Here is a 27,100-nt window from a genome sequence, read left to right as displayed (position 1 = left end):
CAGGGGGTTGATCTCCAGCGTAGAGTAATTCTCACCATGCTGCCCGCTGTTCCAGCCGCACAACTCGAAGGATGTCCTACCATTGTTAATCAGCATGACATCCTCGTCACACACGCCGGTCATCGCATTCGGTTGGCCCTGAAACATGTCCTTCTTATCGGTTCCACATGTTCGTCTCGCGCTTCGTCCTCCCTCTTCGCGCGATTGCGCAACTCGGCAGTCTCTATTTTCGTTTAATTGCAACAATGTTGTGCAAAATGTGTTAACAAAAAAAAACTACCTTTCTTTTTTTCTTTACGAACAAGCGCCGTCTTCTGGGATGGCAATTCAAGAATAAACTCTACCGCGCTCTCTCTCTCTCTCTCTCTCTCTCTCTCTCTCTCTTTCTTCGCGAAAGAATATGAGCTTCATTGATATGTTGCGCGCGCGTGTGTGTGTGTGTGTGCGCCACATCGACATTGTCTCAGCGACTCGCGGAATATTAGATGCGCCGCAAACGGCGCCTGGGGAATCGACAGTTGCGATCCACCACGTATTCCCTAGTAAATAACGCTCCAAGTATAATAAGGTATCCCTGAGACTTACAATGTTGAAATGGACAAAGTCGATCCTTAGCTGGCTGACCTCGGTATCGATCTTCCGTACAACCACCGAGCAGTTCATAGGCCGGTCGATGAGGTTGGGAAAACCAGGACTGGTCACGTAGGTCAGATTATTTTGTACCTCACTGTCGCAGCTTGCCGTGACTGCGAAACGTGTATATTAATTACCGACGCAGTTAAACGGACGCTCGTATGCGCGCGTGTGTGCGCGTATTTCTCATATTTTTTTCCGTTCGCGTTAACAAGCACCTGGCTAGCGACGGAAACATCGGCTCGATCGCAATTGATCGACCGATCAGCCACCCACTTAATCGCCCACTCGCACGTCGTCTCGCGCGCGAGATTGCAAATTGCGTGCGGACCGACAAGTAACGCGACAACAAACGCGACGTCGATCGCGTTGCAAGCTAACGTTTAAAACCGTCTTGCATTTAAAACCGAGAGTCGTTAATAGTGATTCCGTTAGCCTTCTAAAGTTAAGTGGGAAATCAGACACCTGAGTTTAGCGCGTCACTGTGCGACGTTTCTACGTAGTGCGCAGTGTGCGAGCTGTGCAAACTCGGCTCTCTCTCTCTCTCTCTCCTTCCTCCTCCTCTTCCTTCACACGTATTATACGCGTTGAATAATTTTCACCTAGAGGAACGCGACAACCTACATCGAAATTTGTCAATTTCACGGGGGGAGAGAAGGCCTCGTGCGCCGAGCGGCGAGCGGCGAGCGGCGACACGTAGATTACAGCGCAATCGCGCTGTTGCGCGATGAAAGGAGAAGGCACGCTGGAGACTCGCCAGAATCTCCCGCTTGAAATTCATACACGCGCTCGCGCGCCGACGGATTAAACGCGAGCCGGACGCGCGAGACGTTCCAGCCGAGACTTTTGCGAGAGCGCGCGCGTCCCACGCCGTCGTGGGCGTCGTCGTCGTCGTGCGATATTCTCGCGACCAGCCTCCGGCTTCGATAACGAGTTCTCATTCAGGTATTCAGTGACCGTTTTAGAATCTCGGGGACGCTATTCAACGGGCCGCTGGCTGGAAGAAACGGTTACTGCCTTCGCATGTAGATCTTACTTCCTCTCTCTACAGCCGGGAAACGCAACTTGGTGGACAATATAAAAAATGCATGAACGCTTCACGTCGTCGTCGTCGTCGTTGTCGTGTTTGCGGCGTCGTGTAACGTCGCCGACGAGATGATGCGCGCGTTCAACGATTCGATAAAAAGAGCAGAGGAGAGAGGACGAGAGAGAGAGAGAGAGAGAGAGAGAGAGAGAGAGAGAAAGATGAGGATTTCGATCCGAGATTGGTTACGACGATGGATTTATCAAACGCGCGTCTTCGCGTGCGTTTGATAATGAGATCTCGCGTCCGGCCGCTTCGCGGAGGGTGAAAGGTGTGAGATTTTAATGAGCGTTCCTGCGGGCGAGAAACATTTAACGGCAAACATGGCGACGCGCGGAAGCCTCTCTCGCGCTGAGGCAAAAGTACATCTAGCTCGGCTTAATTGGCCTCTCGCCTTCGCATTCCTCTCCGATCGCACCCTCTCGTTATCGCGTGTCCCCGCTCTCTCTCTCTCTCTCTCTTTCTCGACACCGTCGATATATAATCCGACGGTAAAACTCGAATGTTCACGGTGCGCCTCGACGATCATGTGGACGACGGCACACAGGTGGGACATATTCGGGACGTTGCTCGAGAATCCGTACGTACGGTGCGGCCCTGTTTTCGTTACTGTGCGCGGCATGCACCGTGGCGGAAAAGGCAGGCGAATGCGAATCACGCGGACGGGAAGAAGCGAGGAGATGGGAAAATTCATAAAGCGCAGTCGGAAGACGAAACGGTCTGGAGCCGCCGTTAATAAAACGGCGTTTCCGCCGCGGGTCGCGGCGAGAGCAACATTTCAACGGAATCGCGCATGTCTCTTCACCGTCGACTCGGATCTTCTCGAATGTGGTTCACAGCAAGCAGACAGAGACAAGGACGACGACGACGACGACGACGACGACGACGACGACGATGTTGATAATTCGCGTACGCGACGAGCAAAGTCCGGAAAATCGACGCCAAGTGACAGTGGGCAGTGGGCAGTGGGCAGTGGGCAGCTCGCGGTGCGCGACGCTCGTGACCGCGCCGAAAGGCAATTAAGTAACTGTATAACTTGGCCTTCGAGTTCTTCCTCGCTTTCGCGGTCGAGCTCTCGGCCAGCCGTACCGTTCCTCCTCTTTTTTCCTGCTATCCTCGAGTGCTCCCTTTCACGCTATCGAGGAGAACGTGCTGCTTGAGATCTCGTCTCGCAGCTATAGCCAGCTATCCCGATACCGTTAAGCTGAAGATCGCCGGTCGATGCGCCTTGCGCCGCGCCATCGCCGCGACGCGAATACGCGAAGATCGTCGCGACCGAAACATCGTCTCGGGCGAGTTTTTCGGGAGACTCGCTCGCGAGAGGCAGCGCGCGAGTCCTTCCCTTTCGCGTTCGCGGATGCGCGCGCGCCACGCGCGCGCTCTCCGGTTGCATTTCAATCAAGAGGAGGCTTTGCTTCCGGTGCAATTTCTTTTTTTTTCCGTTTCATCGGGAAAAAAGCCGGAGGCCGTTCGCGCAGGAATACCCAAAGATATGTGTGCGCGCGCGTCTGCGGCGTATATCGGCCGCGAGGATATATTGTCGCGAGCTAGCTCGCTAGCTCGCTCGCTCGCTCGCTCGCTCGCTCGCACCCGACCGGAATAAATCGACGTTCCGGTAGCGAGGACGTCCCGAATGCGACTCGATATATTCTCGGCGCGACGAATGAAGGACGTGCATTTACGCGAATGATAGGTATACTCACATATGCAGCACACACCGAATCCGAGCGCGCACGGTCCGTGGGACATTCCGTGCTGGATGCGGCACTCGTATGTGTTCATGCATATTCCCTGACGTCGTTTGTCCTCGGACAGGCACTCCTCCTCCACCGGAACGGGAAAGAAGTTTAACACTGCGGATACAAAGGTAGAGGAAAAAAAAGAGAAGAAGAGAGAGAGAGAGAGAGAGGGGGGGGGGAAGGGAAAAAGGGAACGCAACGGCGGCGGGGGTGGGGGCGGGGGGGAAATGCATTTCGCGTGCCGAGCGCGATCCGTCGGGGCGAGATCCTGCCGCAAATGGAACCGTTATAGAAACGGATACAGCGGGACGAAATGGCAATTATTTGTAGTTTACGCGCCATTCGAACGTCAGAGCTTTCAGCTCACGCAGTTCCCCCCCGCGTGTGTGCTGCCCAGATACGATTTGCGAGCGGCGGAAGCAGCATTCGGAAAAAGCCGCCGCAGCGGACAAGCGAGTTGTGCCGTTTTGATCGGCGCTATATCGCAGCCGATGTATCACGAGCGCGGCGCGTATGCATTCTTAAGAGCGAAACGACCGCACGGCACGTGCCTCGACTGCCGCCGAGCCGAGAGAGATCAGCGCGAGCGCGACTCGACAGTGATGGATTTATCGGTTGTTTACCAGTGATGTGGCGTTTACGTTATCGTTTGACGAACAATCAAATGCTATGCCGCTTGACCGTTTGCCACGTTTGCGCCCGATATACGATACGCGAAGGGGAGACGACGACGACGACGACGACGACAATCGTTGTTTCATCTTCCTCCAGGGAATTCCAGAGATCTATGTCGACGTCGATGCCACTTTGCGAGACTCAACTCGCGTAGCTCGCTCGCGCTCGCGCTCGCGCGCGCATCTTGAATTTGGAAAATATTTTCACGAGGACCGCCTCGATCTCTCCCTTAGCAGTTGTGTGTGTGCGGGAGGCTACTCACCCCTCAGTGAAAATCCATCCGTCGGCTCCGCGAGCTCGTTGGACGCAGGTTTATCCGTCGTTTGTTGCGGCCAAAAGGCCAGTCCCAGGAATGACCATTGATGCGTGATCCCCGGCAAGGTGAGAAGCACACCGATGGTGTTCAAGGCGCAAGCGACGCGACCGCATCGCCCCGCCGACGAATGCGACGTCCCGGCTACCGTGACGATACACAGAGCGAGTATCCCATGAAAGCGTGAGAGCATAATCGCGCCGCGAGATCTCACCGGTGCCCGCGCGAAGCACCGCGCGCATTCCTGGCGGCTGTGCGAAAAACCGTCCGCGAGGACACATCCGCGTCAAACACCGAGAACGGTGCCCGCCGACCGACTGTCAATGAGACCACGCTGCGAACACCTGAGGCCCACGCATCAGGACCCCTCCTGCCACAATATCCCCATATACTCGATACGTCCTGATACGACGTTTCCGCACGCGGCGGATCAATTCGCGGTATCGACGCGAAAGAGGACGTGATATAACGGTCTCAAATGCGTAAACATGCGCGTCCACGTGACGCGCGCTCCCAAATATCTCCCATCACAAAAATGCACTGCAGGAAAGAGAGGGGACAAGATGGCGATTCTTTACGACCGATAAGTAAAGAGGTTGTGTGATAAATGGAAGAGACTATCGTCATATAAAAAATTCATAAATAAGGAGACCGGACTTCAAGCGAGCGTTCACGCCGCATTATTTAGACTATCAAGTACGATTTCACGATAAAAGTGGAACGTCAAATATATATATATATATATATATATATATATATATATATCTGCGCAATTATATTGATGAATATCATTCGTTCAATAATATCTTCCTCGTACTATCTGAAATTAAAGCTCTTACGACCCGACGTTCATTCGCGTAATATCGGGAAATAAAAAGAGGTCATCGAAGTATATACGTGCGAAAAACCTCCAAGTATACGTTCATTTTCCTCGTATTTGAAGAATAAGTCAAATTCAATTGACTGCAAATTTGGTAAAAAAAAAAAAAAAAAAAAATTATGATAATGAAATGATTCCGAGCGCATTTCACAGCTTCAAATCTCTAGTTTTCAGAAACATTTTTTTATGTAAATTGTACTTATCTTTTTACTATGCTTTACGAATATAAATCGAGATTCGTCAACTTTAAAAATTTTTCCTCAAATTTGTCGAGTTTTACAATGTAAATAAATATTCTAGGCAAATGACATTTATATCATTTAGAAGCATAAACATTTGCCTATAATATACGTACCTACAGAATGCGCGATGCAATTTCTTTTCACCGAGTTGTTTAATGTTAAAGGAAAAATGGCATTTTTGCTTTGATCGTTCGTTCAGTAAGCGAACGAGTCAGTATACGACATTCAGTAAGCGATCAATAGAAAGTTTAGAGTTCTATCTTTCAAATGCATTTGTCGTAGTTTTTATCAAAATTGAGTTTCATTGTGAAAACTCAACTTAAAGATGAAGTTAAGAACGGAACAGTCGTTATTTTTTATATTTTTCTTTATATTGTTCTGACCAACAACAGTATGTAACAACATCATGTACTCAAAATATCTGAAAAGTGTAGACTTCAAGCTTTGAAATGTCTGCCGAACCCAATTGGCTGTTGTTATTTTTGCAACAGTTACAGCTTGTTGAACCTGTGTTTCCGTATAAAGAAAAGTGCCTCCGATTAGTCATTAAGTAATACTACTCGAGAAATAAAAGCACTGCCTGACCACATCGTTGAGTCACACCACGACCTAAATACAGTAGAGAATCGTAGCGGGCACTTTGGAACTAAAAATCGGGGTTACTGTCTGAAAGCAGAGATACGAACCTTCTTCAACCAACACCTATCGATTACTTACCGAGGCTCAAACCTCACCTTCTGGGTGAGCTCAAAGCCCAACTTTAACAATTAATTCCTCGAAAACCAACAAGAATTGAGAAAAAACTCTTCAACATGGGTTAAATATTTTTTAATCCAGTTTTATTATATTCAATTATATGGTAATTAATGCGCTGACTGATCGCCCCGCAACTAAATGCGCTGAGAATCAACATTGAAAACTATTTGATCCACGTTTATACATTTTGTTCAATTTGTTTTAATTTTGAAGAGATTAATTTTTTTAAATGCACTTGTTAGCCAATGGCCCACGTGGCGCGATCTAACAGAGTTTAATGAAACTTGTTTGCCAAAAAGTTTGACTCTGTTAGATATGATTGGTACTGAAGATTTACTCACCAAAGAGAAAGACCCCTGTTTAATCACTCAAATCATCTCGGCAAACGACAAAGCCGTTAGCTGACAAGTTCATTTTTAGAAATTAGTATCTCCTGAACCAAGACAAATTGGACGAAATGCATAAACGGGGATCATCATCATTTTTAATGTTATTTCACCGTATTTAATTGCGGGACGATCAGTCAGCGCAATTTCATTTTCGAAAATGCATATATTGATCGCCATACAATCAAACATAATGAAAATAGAATAAAAAATATTTGACCCATATTCGAGCATTTTGTCCAATCTGTCTTGATTTTCGAGAAATTAATTGCTAAAGCATGGGCTCACCCGGGTCTTTGAGTCTCCGTTAAATAATCGACAGATGTTGGTTGAAAAGATTCGTGTCTTTGCTCTTAGATAGTACCACCGACGAGATACTATAAAAACTGTTGGCCTTATGGGATTTAGCTGGATTTAGCGTACCAGAGAAATTTCGCTGTGCACTAGCGTCCTCTTAAGAATATCGTGGCCGAGATAAAATAAAATAAATATAAAACATAGCTCGAAATAAGCATGAATGGTAACAGATATGGAATAATGGGAAAAAGATATCGGAAGATATCAAAGACTATTAATATAGAAAAACAGGTCGAACAAGTATGCGTGTATGTCTCGTAGGATTGCAAGACGTGAGAGAAAATCAGCGCGCGCTCATTCGTCATATTTCTATAATTAATAACTCGATAATTATTACGAATCTTGCAAAACGGTATGGGAGTTTTATGCTTGCTTTAAACCGATCTACCTGTACACCTCGGCTTGGCAGCTAATTACCGGACACCATGTATATTTAATTAAAACATAATATTAGGTTAATATATTAAAATATTCTATTGGATAGCGTGTATTTTTTCATAACATTTTTTATAACTATATAATACCAGTGTATGCGTATTGTTCGTTAATATATAAATAATGTTTAATTTTATAATGATTATTAGTATCGCGCGATGTTTAATTTGAACTTAATATATTAATGTATTCGAAGATTTAATATTTAATACTTTTATTTGTTCTGCCCCCCTCCTCTCTCTCCCGCCCCCACTCTTTTTAGACCACCGGTCAAAGTCTGGCATAGATGTGGCAACTGTGGTTGCAGCACGGACGTAAACCGTCTGAAAGTGGATGTAGCACGGACTTCCACCACATGCAGATTTTACCACCGAGACCTGAAAGTGGATGTAGTCCCCCTCGTAGTTCCCCTCTCAAATAGGATGCAGATGGCGTCCTTTCCCAATGCGGAAAGTCGGTGTCGCCGTGAAAATGCCGTGTTGGCCGCTTTCAGGTTTCTCTCTGATTAGTTAGAAGTAGCGATCCTTGCTACGCTGATTCCGACAGACGAGAATAAACGTAGATGGCGTTTTCGGTTTGTTGTAAACGCTGGCATGACACCTGTGCGTGCCCTCGACCCGTTCTCCACGCGACGTTCTCATCGCCGCCGTCGTCGCTCGATTGCCGTCTAGTTTTTCCACGCACCCGGTGGAATCGTCTGCTGTTCTACAGTCGCTCGTAAACTCGATTGCATAAACGAGTAAAGGGAGGAGCACGCGCCGCGCCGTGGAAAAATGAGAGGTGTCCGGAAAAAAAAGAAAATCTATAAAATCTGAGTACCGGTCGCTTGTGGTCAGTCGAAAGGAAACTGAGGAGGAAGGGAGGGAGAGAGGCAGAGAGAAAGAGAGAGTGAACGTTACGTCGCTTCTTCTCTCCTGCACAAGTGATACACACACATACGCGCACCTTCATTTACATGCAACGGCAAACGTGCGTCGGAGCGAGAGAGGGCGAGTGAGAGCGAAGGAGAGAAGGGGAGAGAAGGAGAGAAGGAGAGAGAGAGAGAGAGAGAGAGAGAGTCACGCGGCGTGTTACATCGTCGATGTGTGCGGCCAGGTGATCCCGCAAGAAACACTCCCACCCTCTCTCTCTCTCTCTCTCTCTCCCTCTCTCCCTCGGCCCGCCTCTCTCGCATTCGCACTCTCTCGCTCGCGCTCACCCTAACGCACACCCTCTCCGGCATATAACCTCAAACCGTCGGCGAGCTCGTGTCGCGCGTCGTCTCGCTCGACGTCGGTCGTCGTGCGTTCTTCGCCGACGTCAACCGGGTTGCCCGAATGTGCGTGGTGCGGTTTCTGCTGTCGCAGCGGGTGCTCGTGAGTTCTCGCAGCTTCTCACCACATGCGACTTGTAAGTATTCGTTGTTGCTAGAGCTTACACCTCCTCTCGTCACAGCATGCATGATGACACAGATGTAAACGATGCAATCTCAAAGACCGCGTTTCTCTCTCGCATTTCTTTCCGATCCACTGTGCGGCGATTTTGCGAAACGCGCCAAGATCTTCGGTTCCGCCCCGGCGCGGGCGATCGCGTCGCGATCGTCTCCTGTCTGTCTGAAATGTCAGTGTTTCACCCCCCCCCCCCCCGCCCTGGACGTTTCTCTCGCCGTTCGTCGCGTTTCTTTCCTCGTCTTCTCTTTTCGTGTCTCTCCCGAGCGCAGAAATTCGAGAGACGCGTTCTTCCGCGGAGCGACATCTTCTTCTCTCGTTCTTCCGTGTTTTCGTTCAAATTATTCTGCGCGGAGAGCGAGGAGGCCGAAAGAGGCCGTGCAAAGACGCGAACCGCCCGCTCGCGAGCGGGCGAAACACGAGTAGTCCGGTGCGAATTAAAGAGAAGAATCAAGCACGCTCTTGATCCTAGCGAGTAACATCTGGGTGTGTTTTCACCGAGAAACTTCTCCTCCGATCGCGGCGAAAACGCTTTTACTTTCTCGGTTGAACGCGCTTGATGATACTTTAAGGAGTTCCCGTCGTTTCCCCGAGGCCGAGGCCGAGGCCGAGAATAGAAACGCTTGGGGAACAAACTCAATTAAATGTCAATTTGTCCTGAATTTATATTCACGCGGCGATGACGCGCGTCCCGTTTCTTTCCCTGTGCGTGAAAAGCACCTTTGTTTTCCGACCGAGCCAGCGGGAAAACGCGTAACGATACAAAAATCTCTTTATTTCTGTTTCGGTTTGGCCCACACTCCGGACGATCTAATTTAATTTAATTTAATAACGACAAAAATTCCAAATAGAATAGAATTCCAATAGAATTCAATCGGGCGTCACGCGTCTATCATAAAAATATTTATGTACGCGATTAGGCATAATTAAAAAGGCAATTTTAGTTTCTCGAACTTACGCTGATTCCGTCACGAGTTACAGATCGCCCCGAGCGGATTTTAAAGCGAGTGATCTCATTGTTCCTGCGTCGAGACGACACTTTCAAACGTCTCATCTCGATGCCACGCGCAAAAGCGAGAATCGATCGAGGCAAACAGGCAGATCGAGAGATCCGCCAGCGTTTCCTCTCTCCGCAAGAACGTTGCTCCTAAAATACAGTCTTCTCTCAGAGCTGATCGTTAAGCTGATCAGCTCTGAGAGAAGTATTTTCGGTGATTCGCGCTATATAAAGACACCAGGAGCGCGCGATATGCGGAGGCCAAAGGGAAATGCGACGTGTGTTTTACATCGCGTATTGAATAATGACCGATGAACAGGATGCACATGACGCATCGCACGTTACGCAACATCACGTTAGTTCATGCCGTGAATGCAAAGAACGTGTTTCGCAAGGAAAAAAATAGCCACGGAATTAATCACACTCGCTTACACGAGTCACTAATCACGCACGCACTCGATATCCTTGAATTATTCGGCCGGTGATCGCCTGCTCGAGCGCTCTCGCGCCGGGCGCCCGCATCTTTAGCTACGCCACTGGTTCTGCCCTTTTCACTGGTGATGCCGTCAAGAAGCAAGCGAATATATACACGCACACACGAAAAGAGGAAGAGAGAGAGAGAGCTTATTTTACATGTGGAGGACGCGCACATTGGATCATCTCGCAAGGAGAGAGATGATATTCCGACGAATTTGGTATCGATACTTTTTCCTGCCAGCTCACGCAATATTAATGTTTCGACATTCAGTTTCGGCTTTCCGCAAGTTTGTCAGATGTTATTAAAGATATCGGACAGCACGTGTTTTCCAAAGATGCATCGCTTCGTTGTTGTCTATATTAAGTGTTGCGATTTGATAAGGCTCTTTCCTGAAACAGTCAGTCACTGATATAGAACGCCCCATCGTACGAAACGCGATAATACACACACGAACACGCGAAGCCTCTTTAAAATTCCATTAAGCTAAAGTCCGAATTATAAGTTCCAAGTTCACGGACCGAGATTCCAAGCCGACCGAGGCTCGACACGACGATTCCCCCGGCGCTCTATCCGTCTGGAAGATACTCAGCCGGAATGTCGTGATAAAGAAAAGAGAAGCAACGCAAGAAGAATGGAAAGTGCAGGGAATTATCTAATCGTAACGTTCGCGCGAGCGTCGAGCCCGTGAAATACGAAGTGAAAGTGAATGAATTAGTCGCGCGCGCGCGAACCAATTCCGCAACGGTGCGGGAGAAAGAAGCTTTCGAGCCTCCTCCGTGGGAGGGGGAGGGGGGGAGCCCTTTAGAACACAGAACACAGAGCCGTTAACAAAGTCAAACCTCATCTGCCCTTCGATCCCGCCCTCTCGTCCATCTGTGCTACTGCACAGAATGCCGCCCGCTGCACTTGCGGCGCGATGCGTGGAGCGCTCGAACTTGGAGGCGCTATGAATAAACCATGCGTGTGCGCGCATGTGTGCACGTAGCCGAACGATTTCCACCGCGAGCTCTTCGATGGGGATCCGAGGATCGGCGGGGATCGAGGATGGCTTCTTCTTTGCTTGAACGGGGCGTCACGCGCCAAAATATAGTTCCCTTGGGTAAGGGAGGGTTAGTGCGCGCGGTACCACGCCTTGTGGCGAACGCTAAAAGCCCCTCGCTTCTTCTCTCTCTCTCTCTCTCTCTCTTTCTCTTTCTTTCTTCCGTCTCTCCCCGTGTCTGTCTCGTTCGCTCTTTTGCGTGTAACGCGGCGGCTTGAAATATTAGCGGAAGCACGCTCGCGTGAGACTGCCGGCTCAGGGCCAGTCGCGCGGGGAGGGGGCAAATCGCCGCCGTAAAAGGTCGAGGCATCGGCGCGAATTAGCGCGGTTATCTCTCTCGGATAGGATATTAATTAATTATAGAATTAACCCGCCCGCGCCGGGGGGTGATAATCCAGCCGCGCAACCACTCCGCCAATCTTTTGATCGATGTTTCGTTTGTCAAGAAAAGAAGCACCGCCTGTACGCCTCATTCGCTCGAGGCGCCATCGCCAGGGTCGTATTTATTAGGAAACTAAGGGGAAAACTCACCCTCGCGCTTCTTTCGCGCTATTTCATCCTTTGTTCGAGTCATCAAATTGTTTAATCTTTTATTTTTATTTTTTGTCCGTCGAGAAATCTCCCCTTAAGGTTTCCCTTAAGGTTTCGCGTTATTTCTGAGTAAGTGAAGAGTATAAACCGCACGCGCGCTTGAGAGAGAGAGAGAGAGAGAGAGGAAGAATTTTCTGTTCGTGCAATTGACTTTCTGGAGATCACGAGTGAAAACTCTGCCGGCCGTTTCATTGTTCCCGGTTATCTTAATCGCATTTTAATCGCGCTCGAATGTTTTCGGTCGCGGGAACAAAGATATTTCGTTGTTACTCCTCGCCGAGTCTTTATGTTTTTATTTTTATTCTTATTCTTTCACACACAGATTGAGACTTTTTCTTACCTAAGAGATATTTTATCCAAATTGAATTCAAATTAATTTATCTTATCGTCTCGACAGATACAAACGAGAGTCTCGAGGAGGACCTGATATTCACTCTCGCTCGCGATTCCGCGGAGACGACCATCCAGCGACATTATTCGTCGATTCGCTGAGAAAGAAAGGCAGCAAGAGACCATTTCGCTTTATTTTCCCTGTTGCGCGCGTTAAGCCGCCCCTGACAAACGCCGCCAGTCCTCCTGGTGCCGCGTTGTTTGGTGGCCGCGTGTTGGACCCAGGAGATGAAGGGTGTGCGTCATCACCCAGTTTCAGACGTTCGAGTGTGGCAAACTCGCCGTCGCCGTCGCCGACGCCGTCGTCAGACCGGCGACTCCTTTTTTCCTCTTTCTCGCGCGTGCGTGGATCATCACGACGCAATTTTTCTCGGCTGATCTACCGTACTTGTGCTCGTCGGGCAGCCCTGAGGGTCGGCAACCCAAGTGCGCGCGTGTCGAAGGGTTGCCGCCGGGGGATGGTCGCGTGTACGCGGATCATCTCGTCCTTACGCACGATTTACGCGCGCGCGCGCGAGCGAGCGAGCGAGAGAACAAACGAGCACGAACGCGCTCTCCGCTTTTTATTCTCGTCCCTCCGTGCGTCCTGGTTCTTTCGAATTTCGTCGGCGTGAATGTTTCGCGCGACGCAAACTGCCGGCCGCGGAATGATTTGCAATGCAAAACCGCACACCGCGAAACGGAAAGTGCGTAAAGTCGTGATATAAAGTGAGCATAAATTAAAGATAAATGAGCACTGCCGGGAGCGCAAGTCGGTCTAACCCAGTCGGCAGGCTCGGCCCTCTCGAATCGGAGTCGCGTGTTCGGGTCGCGAGTTACATTTAGATAATTTTTTTTTTATTTAGATAATTTCTCTTTCGGTTAATTAACGACTCGCCAAGTGTGCGGAGGAAACTCTCTCTCTCTCTCTCTCTCTCTCTCTCTCTCTCGCTCTCTCTCTCGCTCTCGCTCTCGCTCTCTCTCTCTCTCTCTCGCGGTGAGATTTGTGTTTGTCCCCGTGGAGGAGCTCTTTTTCCGAACACCCGCGCGCATTTATACACAGACGGACGCGTAGCGGACTTTCATGAAAATTTATCACTTCTTTATCGGTAAATGTCGTAATCGGCCTACCGGTACCCACCAGATAATCGACAAACTGCAAGCGGAACCGATGATTCAGGGATCAGAGCAATCACAGGCTCTGTGTATGCACGGCGCTTCGTTTGCACTCTGCTAATGCAAATATCTGTGTTGCTGTAAAATCCCGTCGGTGAGGAAGGTGACAGAGCCGCCGAATCAGCCCCGGGTCTGTGGCGCTACACATTCCTGGTAATTGCGCTCGATTCAATTTTCGGAGCCGTGACGGTCAATCCGCGCCAAAATTATGGCACATTTGCGTGGAATCGCGGTGACATCGAAACTAGACGACGACGTCGTACATTTCTTTTCGCGTTTCGCATTTCAGAAGGAATAAAACAAACGCGACCGACGTCCCATCTTGCTTCACGAATATTAGATAGGCGCGAACCAAAGTCGTACTTTTATAATCAGTTTAGTTTCTTAATTGTTTTCGCCGCCGAGATTCCCAAGCAACCAGTCGATTGTCTCTCAGGTCATTCGCGTTGCATCGCGTTGCCTCGAATTAATCGCTATAGTGATTTCTCTGCCGTCACAATGGAGAAACACTTGGAAGCTCGAGTCGTTATTTTATCGCGAAGACAGGAATATATACCGCGATTACATTTTAATCCGAATTTATCTTATCGCATGCATTTAATACGTATCTTTTATGTTTTGAATGGGAATTAAAGTTTTTCGATATAGATTTCTCAAAAATGTGCCTGATCCGCTTTTATGGCACTTGCATTTGCAGATGTATGTAAATGTATAATAGACTAAAATTAGCCCACACACACACATATTTTTCTACTACGAAATCCATCAAAACACTCACACAATACTTGAAATTTCTCGATCATATCGTGTGTCAAGAAGCGTCTCTACCTTTCGTGTATTGTATGAGGAAAGATCGCGTTTGCTGCGCAGAAAATGCGCAACTATATATAGTATATAAACCGCAATTCCCTAAAAAGATATCCCAGATCTCAGATAGACGATGCGAATTATACGCAGAGTTTTTATCTTAATTAGACGCGAGTTTTCCTTTAGGTTGTGGAAACAGAAGGGGAGCGTGCAAAAAAAAGAACTATTTAACACAGCGCGACTTGTAGAAGCTTGAAACAAAGAGAGCCCTTGATCGATATTGTCTAGACGCGGAACCCTTTCGAGAGGGTGAATTCGGAAAGAGTTTTCAAGTGTTCTACGCGCTTTAGTATTCTACAGTCGCTTAACGTTCATCTCGGCACGTGAAAAGACACGAAGCGAGTTTGAGATAAATGTTAGAGATAGAGATATAAAGCGCTCTCTCTCTCTCTCTCTCTTTCTCTCTCTCTCTCTCTCACTCCGCAGCTGAAACTCGATACTCATCCGATACCGAGAACCACATGTTACAAAGTGGAGCAAAATGGGAGCGATACACGAAGAGAGAGTTGTCTCGCCCATTAGAAATTGAAGATCCGGCCACGCGTAGCGGTCGGCAAATTAATCGGCGGACTGACATGCCGAGGTCAAGGTTCACCTTCGCCGGTCTATCATCGTTTGAGCATCGTTGAGCGATTGGTCGATCCTCGGCATTTCTTTATTTCTTCTACAACGCGTGTCTCCTCGCTCACTTGGACTTCGCGTCGCAAGAACTCTTTAATACGTATGTGAAAGCATCTTTCAGCGTTTGTGAATACCAGCGCTTGTTTGTCATACCAGCGCGACAAGCAACGCTAAATGACGTATTCATTATGTGCTAATCGACCGTCGTCGCTATTCGTTCGTGAACTTCCCGCGGCCTTGACGTACGACTGAAAAATACATGGTACAAGTAGCTTCGAAATTACAGCGGGGAGATAGCATGCCGCGCGCGGCTTGTCCCGGCTTGTGCCGAGTGTTTGTCATCGAGTTATTTACATAAAAATAGCCGAGAAATAATCCGGGTCTTGCCTCGCGCGCGCGCGCGCGTTTTACATTCCTGTGTTACTCTCGCCAACCTCTGAGAGGTAAATCCCTGAAATCGCGGGAACAAATACGTCGCTTACGGCGCTTACGGCGTTTCGCGAGACGAAGAGAATCGTTGCGATGTAAATTGTTCATGTGACGTATATGGATCAACGTCACGGGGGGGGGGGAGGTGGGGAGGAGATACATTATTTAAACAAACGGGAAATTATTTAAGGGATTTATATTTGAGTACACGTCACGACACCTCGTTACCCTTAATTGACAACTCGTTATTCTCAGATCCGGCGGCATCGATCCGATCCAGTATCAAGACAAGAGAGAGACCGTTCGTGTCGCAACTCGAATAACATTGCATTGTTTCAAATGAATAGCGTGAAACGTGTTGTTATTTATACGAACCCCCCGGCGTTGGAGGCAGCTTGTGAATGAAAGAGAAAGAGAGAGAGAGAGAGAACAGAAAATCCGTGGAGTTGTCATCTGCGCGCGCACGCGTCTTCGGAATTAGTTTCCAGCTCCGTAGAGTCTACGAGCGCACCGTTATTGTATTAGCCCGTTAAAAGGAAACTTTTATTGCTTTTTGCTACGGGGTTGCGTTTACGATTTACAAACATGGTTGCAAGAACACGCTCGCGGTTTCCGTAGAACGTTACTTTTATGTTTTAACTCGATTTCGCAATTTTGTAATCTAACTTGCGCAAACTTTTCATTTCTCTCTCTCTCTCTCTCTCTCTCTCTCTCTCTCTTTCTTTTTTACGAGAAACGATTTAAAACTACATCTTCCTCGTGGGTTCAATTCTCTGCGGGTCACGGATTAGGATTTTTTCATCGAGCTGCGGTGTCGACAGCTGTCGAAAGATAAATTTATTTGCGCGCGTCCTCGATTTTTCACAGTAGAATCTCATTGTAATCACTACCATCTTTGACGGCGTGCGATGAAAAAAGGCGATATGAATTCTATTTCGTCGGAGGGGAGAGACGGTTTATCCGTATCGATGGGCAGTCATAGGCTGCATCTCGCTCGCGACCGTTTTTCTATCGATTTGTGTGGGAAAGTTCCCGCCGGCGGCGTCGCTTAATACTTGTTAACTTACTTCGCTCAACTTACGAGCGAGCGGCCGAGCGAAATTATTGTTTTCCGTAAATTTTTCAATGCTTCAATGTTTTCCCCGCGCGGACGTGCGCGAGAAGCAAACGCGCGCAAAAGATCCTCTTCTCTCTGTCGCGCCAGTGTGTACACGCTCGTTGGAAAATAATTTCCGAGTTAACTGATATCGAATGTGTTCGTGCCGTTTCTCTCTTTTCTCTCTTAATTATCCAATGGGTCGGGATCCCTCGCGATCTTCAATTTCGCTAGGAGCGATCCTCTGTAAGGTACACACAATTTCCCGCCTCACGTTTGCGGTTTGAATCGTGCGCTATCGTTCGATTCGACAGTGGATTTATTACACAATTAATTAACTCGAGTCGTGAACAAAGTAAATAGCGAAGCAACCATCATATCGCAACATTGAGAAGCTCGACGAATCGATAACGATCTGTGAACTCGAGATTGACAATGCCTTATTTGCGGCTAATCAAATTTGTGCTTGTTTACACTCTCTCTCTCTCTCTCTCTCTCTCTCTCTCTCTCCCTCTCTGAATATAATTTCACTTTCTTTTGCAGCAAGAATCCGATGTATATGATGAAAGGGGCTTATTAGTATGCTGGATAAGCGGCGGCTTCATGCCTCCGGTACGTCGCCATGCACCCTCATCTTCGTGGTCGTTTTGGCACTGACTGGATGTTTCTCGTTTTGGATCCACATCGACGGCTCAGGATCGCCGATGCCGTACTCCGGCGCCGGTGTGGCCGCGCCCGGGTATACCCTTATATTTCCCGGCAACGTCACCACGCCGTCTCCGCAGCCCTACTCGATAAACGAACTTCCGTCCGATGATAAATCCACGCTGATCAACATCAAGGACTTTAGATTCACCATCAACCACAGTCCGTGCAATCGCACGCAGCCGTTGCTGCTCATGTTGGTGCACTCGGCGCCGGAGAATTTTCTCAAGAGGCACGTCGTACGGGAGACTTGGGGTCAACAAACGCCGGACGTGACTTTATTATTTCTCATAGGATACTCGGAGAAGTATCAGTCCAAGCTCGAGGAGGAGAACAAGAAATACCAAGACTTAATACAGGGAAACTTTCTCGATGCCTACAGAAACATGACCTACAAGCACGTTATGGGATTAAAGTGGGCTACTTATTATTGTCCAAGTAAGTCTCCGCGCGCGCGCGCACGCCTTCACAATTCGATTCCTAACTCGGCCTCGCTGTTTGTCCCCCCCCTCCCCCTCCCCCCCCTCTCTCTCTCTCTCTCTCTCTCTCTCTCTCTCTCTCTCTCTCTCTCTCTCTCTCTCTCTCTCTCTCTCTCTCTGCCCCGCTCCCGCTTTCTTTTCATTTCCAACATTGTGTCGCGCACGATATCGGCAACTAGGAAAATTCGATAACGCCGAAAACGAGCGGAGTCGATTAAGTGCTGGCCGGATTGAATGCCGGGGATCGGATCGGCAGAGTGAAAATAACACGGATGATTTGTGTAGAGTGGCTCTGCCATTCTCGTGTGCCATTCATGTCATTCGTCGTGCCTATCTCGGCACAATTCGCGCGCGCGCGCGCGACAGATATACGACAGAAATTTAATCTCATTCTGCCGATGCATCACTGTCATCTAACGCGCGACATCTACCGATCTCTGAACACGCATGATTATCGTCTCTAGCTCTTTCCTCTCTTTCAGGTGCCAAATATATACTTAAATTAGACGACGACGTTTTTGTTCATTTACCGGCCATGCTGGACTTTCTCACGCATGGCCTGTCGCCCTGGGGTGCAAGACGTCTGATTCTCTGTGATCTTCTGTCGGCTTCCGCAGTGAAGAGGTCCTGGCGCTCCAAGTGGCGGGTCTCCCCCCAGGAGTATCCCGGCAGACTTTATCCCGCGTACTGTGCCGGATGGGCGATTCTCTACTCGCCCGATAGTGTATTTATACTGTACCGCGAGGCCCAGAAGGAGCCATATTTCTGGATCGACGACGTGCACATTACCGGGACACTGGCTAGGAAAGCGAATCTAACGCAAACCTCATTACACTCTTGGGTGCTCACGAGCGAGAGTATGCGGGACCTGCTGTCGAACCCGGGCGCTCGACGGGATTTTCTGTTCGGGCCCCCGGACTTAACGGAGAGCGGAATACGAGCCTTATATAGTCTGGTTACTAAATCACGGCCTAGCAGCGAAAGCCTATTGAACTAAACGTCTAATAGAACAATTTCGTTATATGTAATTTGGTCGTCGTAACCGCGCGGCTAATTGCACGTGGGGGAGATGACTGGGAGGAGGAGGAGTAGGAAGCAAATGTGGATCTAGCGCGAACGCTCTCGTGTACTTTCCGCGTATATCGATTCAATCGCATCAATGTGTCCGTGATGTCGTTTTCGACATCAATTGGTGTTCGATTATTTGCACAATGTACAAACGCCATGCTACGCATAATATGACATCACATGATGGTACGTTACGCGCAAACACAAGTGTCGCGCGCGCGCGCGCAACACACGTGTAACGGACCATTATGCATTTTTCGTCAGACTTCATTACTTATTTATATATTCCGCCGGTACATCCGAATATTACATCTTGATTTATTCGCTTACCGAGTTAATTTTAAGGATATGTTAAGGATTGATACGTTAATTTTAAGGATCTCGTTCTATTCAAAACGCATTTCTGGACTGTCGTTCTATAATCAGGGCTCGCGATTAAATGTTTCTTCGCCTTCAAGGTAGTTTGTTCATTGACAATATTGACGAAAAGTTAATGATTGGTGTAGTATGTGAACTTCGAGTCCGTGAAATTTGTGAAACTCAATTTTTCCATTCAAAAGTCACAAAGAAATATTAATTTCTCGCTCTTTACACATAGTCGGGACTGTCTGCGTTATGCGTGTGTGTGATTCTCGTATATACGGATACGTGCACACTAATGCACGCTATTCAAGAAATGATGCGACATCTCTTAATACGTTGGGTGTAACATTGGTGGACAGATGCGTGACATGTTCATTGCATTATATTAATTACATGGTATGTCGTATTCGTTACATTCGACGTTAATAAAATTAAATTTATAGTTTCTCACATATCTAACTAACATATATAATTACGAAATGAATACGTTATAAAGTAGACGATCTGAGCTGTACATTTGATTACTTTGTTTGCAGTGTTGTCAGATTTTCGTAAATTATACTTCAATCGTTATTAGCGACTGTGTATTTCACGCATTGATTCTTTCAAAACTAAACGACTAAAGATCTTGTACCTTCGTAAAAATATTTCTGCGTCTCTCTTTTATCGCCCTTTTGTTTTTCATTAGAACCGTAGGAGTATTTAAAAATAAAGTGATATCGAAAGCCGTTATATAATGTTACTGCCGTTACTGTTGTAATGTTTTCTTCAATTACTGCGACCGTCACATCGTAATGTCACGGTAATAAGAAAGATTGATTCGCTTTTTTCCGTCTGTACACCGTATCCTGTAATCGATCGGTTGTTTGATCATCATGTACAACGCACGCATCATATATGCACGCACACAGCTTACGAGCCCTGATTACATTTGTACAAAGTGCAAGGAAAATCTCTCAAGAGATTCATTCATAGTCCAGAACATGAATTTGTTATTAAGAGAGTCAAAGAGAGAGAGAGAGAGAGAGAGAGAGAGGGAGAGGGGGAGAGAGGGAGAGAGAGAGAGAGAGAGAGAGAGAGAGAGAGAGAGAGGAGAGGGGGAAGAGAAGATTGGATATTTTTTTATTTACACTTACGAAAATGCCAACGGGGTGCGAGGAGTTGTAGCGTTAGTACTTAAAACAGGAAACTACAATATATGCGAGACTTACCGTGTATCTTGCGCGATCGAAACATCCTTCGTCTCGCGACGGCGACAGCGACGGTGACGGCGACAATGACGAGGGAAATTTGCGCGAGGAAGGAGAGACTTCACTTCATCGCCTTTCCCCGCGAATTCGCCGAATCCGATCGGCGACAAGCGAGGGGCGGTAATCGGAAGAGGTCCTCGTTTCGCGCGAAGTCATATTTGTGAATGTACTTAAATGTAATGTAACATGACGGACAAGTTTGAGATATTATACTGTTACGCAAAGGAACATTAAAACGAGTCGACTTAATATTGTTACGTAGCAACAAGTACAACCCCAAAACAAGGGTCCACTCGCAACTAGATGCAGAGATCGCAGATATCTGTCCATTTTTGAATGTCTGTAGATTTTTTATGTGAATCCGTTGGATTAAACATCCCGATTGTTCCGGTACTATGAAGGAGTATGTGCCTGCAAATTGTACTAAAAACGCGTGCCGAGCGCGAAGGTATGACCGCGCGCTAGCTTTTAATTAACCGGCGATTTCGTTAGGATCGGTGCGGTTTTCGACGTGTGACGAAAAAGAAGGAAGCAAAAACCGTTGTGTCGTACACCTCGCATACTGTTACTGTGTGTCACGTTTTTCATCCGAGATACAACGAACGCATCCACGTTAAAAAGTCACAAACACACACATTCATGGAATTCCACATCTCGCGCCTCACTCTCACGTTCGAGAGGGGCCGTACACGACTTCCTCCATCGCGACCGCGACACTACAAGCACAACAAAGCGTACTCTGGCTCGAATCGTCAATTGAACGGTGTTGTGTCGATTCGCGCGTCGATTATAGTCGACGGAGAGATCGATGGCTACTAGTTAGTGAAACGTGTCACACACACACACACACACTCGAGTGAGTATTCACTCACTCGAGACGAATATTCTCAAACTTTTTTACTCGTATATACACATACATATTCGGTTCTTTCTTGTTCTTTTTCTTGTACATAGGATCATGTCATCGTGTGTCATCGTTTCGGGATGGAGATATCTCTATTGCGATATCGTCGAGAAATTACGATTGCATAGTATAATATAACATAATCTTTATGATGGAGTAAATACGTATAATTTCAATAAACGATGAATTATTTCAATTACACACGGTGTATCTCTCTCTTCTCATCGGTGGTGCTCTTACTCTTCTTCCGATTCGCGCTGCTGCTGCAATCTCGTCTAACGATCGCAGGGTGGCGAAGAGAGTACAGAGGTAGAGTCGTATAACGTACAATCGGATATATATATACTTTATTGGTCCAGCTCTGTCTGTTTAACTACGTAGACTACTATTTATAAAACTTTACAAAATGCTCAACGTGTTGCAATATATAGGGGAACCTTGCTTAGGTATATATTTACAAGGCAACGGAGTTTACGCGACTTCTAAGAATCGACTGCGACGAACAAGCTGTTGCTTAATCAATATAATTATCGCAGGTTCCTCGAGCGTCCTGATTACGCGTTGTATCGTGTGATATATTTCTCGGATTAAGATATTTTCTCGTCGTTTCGAACACAACGCAAACTCGGCGCGAGTAGGAACTCGGGCACTGGTCTAAAAACGACGAGACGAAGTCGCTACGAATACGCGAATGATTCTCCGTATATAAACGATACGGATGTAAAGTTCAAGAGAACATCATCATGCTGTACAGCATCGCGAGGCACGTTCAACCCCATCTGTATCCTGTACCTGCACATTTTATCTGAGCGCACGAGCTTGGTGATTCACACGCTTGCAAACTTTTTCACATGATTTTCTTGGAAAGAATCAGCGCGAACGCCCGAAAGCGCCTGCCAGTGAAGCGGACAGCCAACCAAGCCGTCGTCATGACTGGTCTACATGACGATGCAATATCTCGTGCGCGTCATTAATTAATTCGTAAATTATCGTAAAATTATCATTCTTACTATATATGCTAATGATTAATCGGTGGATTAAATTACCTATCATCGGGCTCTAATTTGTATATCGTTCGGTTATCATGTCAAATAATGAGAGAACATAATTACAAAATACAGAGTATTGCGTGTCACGCGAGAGCGAGCTGTATCGCGGGAAATTCGGAAACGATCGTTCTAGGATGAGGGTAATTTGACGGTATTGAGGGTATCATCGTCGAAATCAACAACACTTTTACATTAACATCATTGATCGGTCGTTTGTTAAAAGCAAACGATACGAGAGAGAGCCGTGTGATAATGATTAAAATTCCTAGGTCACATACACACGAAGGGATACTGCGATATGACGATGTATTTAAGCGAAGTCACATACGTGTCTCTATTAAAATTATTTACAGTCCGACATGTAAACTATTTGTCTATCTATAAATTCGTTAACGATCTCCCGATTTAGTGACTTTTCCTCGAGAAATTAGTTGAAAGGGTGTGTCTTCCAATCGTCGTTTATAAATGTTCCGACGCGAAAACACAAGGTCGTCCCTCGGTCTCTCATTCGCGTTCGGCGTAAGTCACAAAATGACACGTGCGGTGTTTCTCAGTGCGTTCAACCATCGAAAATCGAGACTCGATTATATCCTATAAAAATTGGCAGTATACAAACAATTCATCACATCAAAAGTTTATATATATATATATATATATATATATATATCTATATATATCTATATATCTATATATAGTATAGTATATATAGTTAAAAAAGATATAACGAACGTTAAGATTGGTGACGTTTACATTGATCCTTACAATGTTGATTCAAAGAAATCGGAGGAGGGGACTCTCCGTAACGCGTTATAGACTACAACTTTTTTTCTCTCTTTCTTTACAATCTAACAAACTCGTCGCCTGTGATAATTACGCGCCGATAATTACGTGTAGTAGAAACAATTTTACGCTCTAACGCACGATTGCACTCGCATGTGTACGGAGCCCACGCATTGTGAAATCCTCATCCGCGATATCATTACCGCGGACAAAGCTTCGACGAAGTATCAACGCGACACATTTCAACGCAACGGAACACGACTAAAAGTTTGTAGTAATTTATTTAAATGTAAAACAAAATTGAACCAACGAAAGCGAGAAGGGAAAAGGCGGGAAGAGAGAGAGAGAGAGAGAGAGGGGGGGGAAGAGAGAGAGAGGGGGGGGAGAAAGAGAGGGGGAGAGAGAGAGAGAGAGGAAGGAAAAGACTCAACTGGACAGTAAATTGATTCGGATATTAAACGATGCAAGTTGACACCCGAAACTTAAATTTGGCCCCGTATATCGCGCACCTCCGCTCTAACAGTTTCGATTCTCCACTTATGTTTCACTTACTCTGTAAACTCGAGAGAAAAAGAATCTAATACGAACGTATACGGAGAATAAAAACGCGTAGAAAACGTATAAGAGCTAAGGGTAGTGTACTGTTTGTAATCTTCTAATCTGATATCCTTTCGAAGACGCTGCACGAATGAAAAAACTCGTGAATCGTCGATCGTACCACTCGTCGGAGACCGAATGACCGACACGGCGATGCGTGTCGGTTTAATCGAATCTCGTTGCGCGTGACGACAATTTCTCGGTGACGACCGCTCGAGCTATTACGACGGTGTGACCGAGCATCAAATTCGGACTACCATGACCGCGGTGGATGACTGCGTTAGCTGTCTACATCTCCCGACTATTCGCGCGCGTCGCAACAGATTCGACTACGAGCTACGTCACTACGTGTCCGCAGTTAACAATTTTACCTCCCGCGATATACTTTCTACGTGTCGCTCTCCTTCTTCTTCCCGATCGATCGGTCTCGGCCGATCGTTCGGTCGAGGAAACGCACACGTTGGGTAACAGTTGGTTCACAGTCGGTGCGTAACGATAAATTTCGACACGTGGCAAAAGTGCACGTGCGTCACGTACGGCAAAGGAGTAGGAGTAATCGAGTTACCGCCACTGTCACACCCACCTTGCTAGAAACCTAGAGCACTTAATATTCAGGTACTAATTACATTATCGTGGAGTGTGTGTGAAGATTCGATTACTTGGCTTTACGCGCCGACGGTGCCGATAGAGTCGATACTTTAACAACAATACACGGCCAATGATGCGTCTCGGCTAAACGCCCCCCGCGCTCCCTCGCGGCATTCGGATCGCGCGTGGAGTTCAGAAGCGCGCACGCGGGGCGCACCGTTACACTCGCGAACGTAAGTAAGTCGTAAGTAATTTCGCGCCGAGGGGTCTGCAAAATAGTGACGGGGGGAGACGGGAGCGCGAGTGAATCCGCCGACACGGGTTCGCGCGCGACAAGCGCCGGAGCGCTCCGCGTCGATTCTCGCCGATAATCATTTCACCTGCTACCCGCCGCGGAAGCGGGGACTTCCCTCTCGCCCCCGCGCATTTCGACCTCGAGACTTTGCCCCGCTCCTGCCAAGGGCCGGCGCGGTTAATGCTTTAAAACTTTATCAATATTCAACGATTTTCAAATCTCCTACGGCGGCGTTCCCGGACGGAGACCAGCTCCGTGCGTTATACATATATTTCCATCTATCGAGAAACGTAACGATGGCTGCGCGGTTGATCGTTCTCTCTCAATCAACGTATGCATGTGTATATATATAAACGCTATTTCTTTTCTCCTCGTAAACACACCCTACACACGATAGGGAAGATATCGATCAGCCGATGTAATACCTGCGCGATTACTATTCGCGCGCAGCTAATCGCATAGTCAACGACAAAGTGGCCGCTGATAGGCACGAGCTGTGTCGCGAATTTACATCAAATTTGCCTCACACGCACAACATACACACGTCGCTCAAAACTGCACGATGCAAATGACGAGGCATGCCTAAGAGCGAGGAAGTTCCAATTTGACGGAGTATCTAAGCTGTTTCTTGCTTGGCACACGGTGAACATGCACACGCATACACACACACACACACACTCACACTCACACACACGCACGCACACACACACAAACGCACGCGCGCGCGCACACACACACACACACACACACACACACACACATGTACACATACTCTTTAATACTATGCTTTCTATATACGCCTCCTTGGACATTCGATGAAACTGATGGAGGGAGGGGGGAGGGGGGTGAAATTATTCATCGTGAGGTTCCGCGAGGAAATTTCTAAAGAAAGTGGACATTACATAATTTCATCTTCCTTTTGGTGAAAACGTTGATGAATGAGCAAAACTATCGCGAATCGTGTCTCTCACTCCAAACTTCTTCCTTTCACGCCCGACCTAGTCGTTGAATTGCGTTTAGCCGGTCGCGTGCTCTTTCACGTGGCACTAAATACCTCAACTAACGTATATCACGTAACACGAATAAATATTTTGCTAAACGCGCGCAATTTACGTTTACGACTCAATCTCTACTCGATACGGACTAATGTAAACTTTATTACCGATGCTCAGTGCAGTCGATCGTTCTTAGCAGCTATCGCAGCGGGAGAGGCGTGTGTTTGGGGATACCCCTAGAGAGAAAGAAAGAAAGAGGGAGAGAGGGGGGCGGAAGAGAGCTTCGTCTATAATTGTCGTCCGTCGGTTTGCAACCACCGCGAGAGTATTCCCCTCACGCGCGTGTCACGTGTCACGTATTCCTTTTTTCTCACGCTACTATTTTACTTTCCGCTTATGCCTGGCGACTGCGAGCGCGCCGGCTTTTACGCTAATGGTCCCCAACCTTCCTAAAGAGCGACCCTAAATTGTCCGGAAGTTGTACGGCCATACGACAAACGCCAGGAAAGAAACGCAAGGGGGCGCGGCGCCGGCAAGAATGCAACACGACGATGGAACGTAATGGGGATGGGGGGATGGGGTAGTAGTGCGCGGGCGGGCCGCGCACACGCGTAAAAAATGCGGTGATACATACCGACGAAAGAAATACAGATGGCGGTTCTTGGCGTTGAAACGATATCCGCAAACTTTCGAAATCCGCGTGCATGCCGTATCGCGGGACGTAGCATCCCCGTCGCGCGAGTAACGTCGCGACGAAACAAGCAAAACTTGGCCCGCACGGTTTGCTAAAGCAAACAACGTCCGGCGAAAAGTCAGGCCGACCGGCTGCGTCGCTCGCAAAGTTGCGCAAAGTTTGCGAGCGACGCGCCGAATGGAGGAGAAAAGTCTCGCCCCGTCGTCCCAGACTCCGCGCGCTCCAGGGTCGGGGTCGGGGTCGGGGTCGGGGTCCTACCATCCTACGCCTCGTCTACGCGTCTCGCGCGATCTACACGCTGGTGGTGATCTGCTCGATGACGGTGATGTCGCGGTGACGACGCGGTCGGGTCCGATACGGGTCCTGATGGCTGAGGCCCTCCGGCACGCTCTTGCTCGGCCTGAGGGGCGCGTGGAACTGATGGGGGTGGTAGTAGTGTTCGGCGTCGTGCATCCGCTCCAAGTCCCGATCGCGTATGTTGTCCTCCACCATGTCCAGCGGCACGTGCAACGACTGCGACTTGGGCAGTCGGGGCCGCGGCGGTGGCGGACAGGCGCACGGCGGTGGCGGCGGCACGACGCCGAGGCTGGATAGCCGCGGCCCAGGTAGGATCGGCGACGCCGGCTGCCGCCCCCAGCCGACCAGGAAGAGCAGGGCCGCGCCGCACAAGGAACTCAGGGTGCACGCGTAGTAGCCCACTCGCGGGCTGTTCGCGTTCATGTAACCTGCCGAACGTGTGCGCG

At 48.0% G+C, this 27,100-nt stretch overlaps 3 protein-coding genes across 7 annotated transcripts in view; 1 reads left to right on the top strand and 2 right to left on the bottom strand.

Moving 5' to 3' along the window:
- The window catches only part of LOC105192705 (hypothetical protein), a 6,937-nt gene extending 1,877 nt beyond the window's left edge, over positions 1–5,060 (bottom strand). The window contains exons 1-4 of the mRNA XM_011157001.3: positions 4,394–5,060; positions 3,421–3,570; positions 586–746; positions 36–138 (exon numbers count right to left, since the gene is read on the bottom strand). Coding sequence (XP_011155303.1) covers positions 36–138; positions 586–746; positions 3,421–3,570; positions 4,394–4,637 — 658 coding nt within the window. The 5' untranslated portion in view covers positions 4,638–5,060. The remainder of the gene's footprint in view (positions 1–35; positions 139–585; positions 747–3,420; positions 3,571–4,393) is intronic.
- A 3,034-nt stretch (positions 5,061–8,094) lies between these two features.
- LOC105192701 (beta-1,3-galactosyltransferase 5) lies at positions 8,095–20,683 on the top strand. 3 transcript variants are annotated; one of them, XM_025299769.1, is made up of 4 exons: positions 12,724–13,130; positions 13,546–13,730; positions 17,134–17,733; positions 18,257–20,683. In XM_025299769.1, the coding sequence occupies exons 3-4, from the start codon at positions 17,172–17,174 to the stop codon at positions 18,769–18,771; spliced, it is 1,077 nt and encodes a 358-aa protein (XP_025155554.1). In that variant the 5' UTR covers positions 12,724–13,130; positions 13,546–13,730; positions 17,134–17,171; the 3' UTR covers positions 18,772–20,683. The 3 variants fall into 3 exon arrangements, with proteins under 3 accessions (XP_011155300.1, XP_025155554.1, XP_025155553.1); XM_011156998.3 differs by lacking the exons at positions 12,724–13,130; positions 13,546–13,730 and adding an exon at positions 8,095–8,889; XM_025299768.1 differs by lacking the exon at positions 12,724–13,130 and having other exon boundaries at positions 13,371–13,730.
- A 5,566-nt stretch (positions 20,684–26,249) lies between these two features.
- LOC105192700 (monocarboxylate transporter 2) overlaps positions 26,250–27,100 on the bottom strand; it is a 66,941-nt gene continuing 66,090 nt past the window's right edge. For all 3 annotated transcript variants that reach the window (XM_011156997.2, XM_011156995.2, XM_025299806.1), the window contains one exon: positions 26,250–27,082. In XM_011156997.2, the coding sequence (XP_011155299.1) occupies positions 26,649–27,082 (434 nt within the window). In that variant the 3' untranslated portion in view covers positions 26,250–26,648. The remainder of the gene's footprint in view (positions 27,083–27,100) is intronic.

This window comes from Harpegnathos saltator, unplaced genomic scaffold (assembly GCF_003227715.2).
Source record: "Harpegnathos saltator strain DR-91 unplaced genomic scaffold, Hsal_v8.6 scaffold293, whole genome shotgun sequence".
Classification (NCBI taxonomy): Eukaryota; Metazoa; Arthropoda; class Insecta; order Hymenoptera; family Formicidae; genus Harpegnathos; species Harpegnathos saltator.
This window is presented reverse-complemented; position numbering and strand designations above follow the sequence as displayed.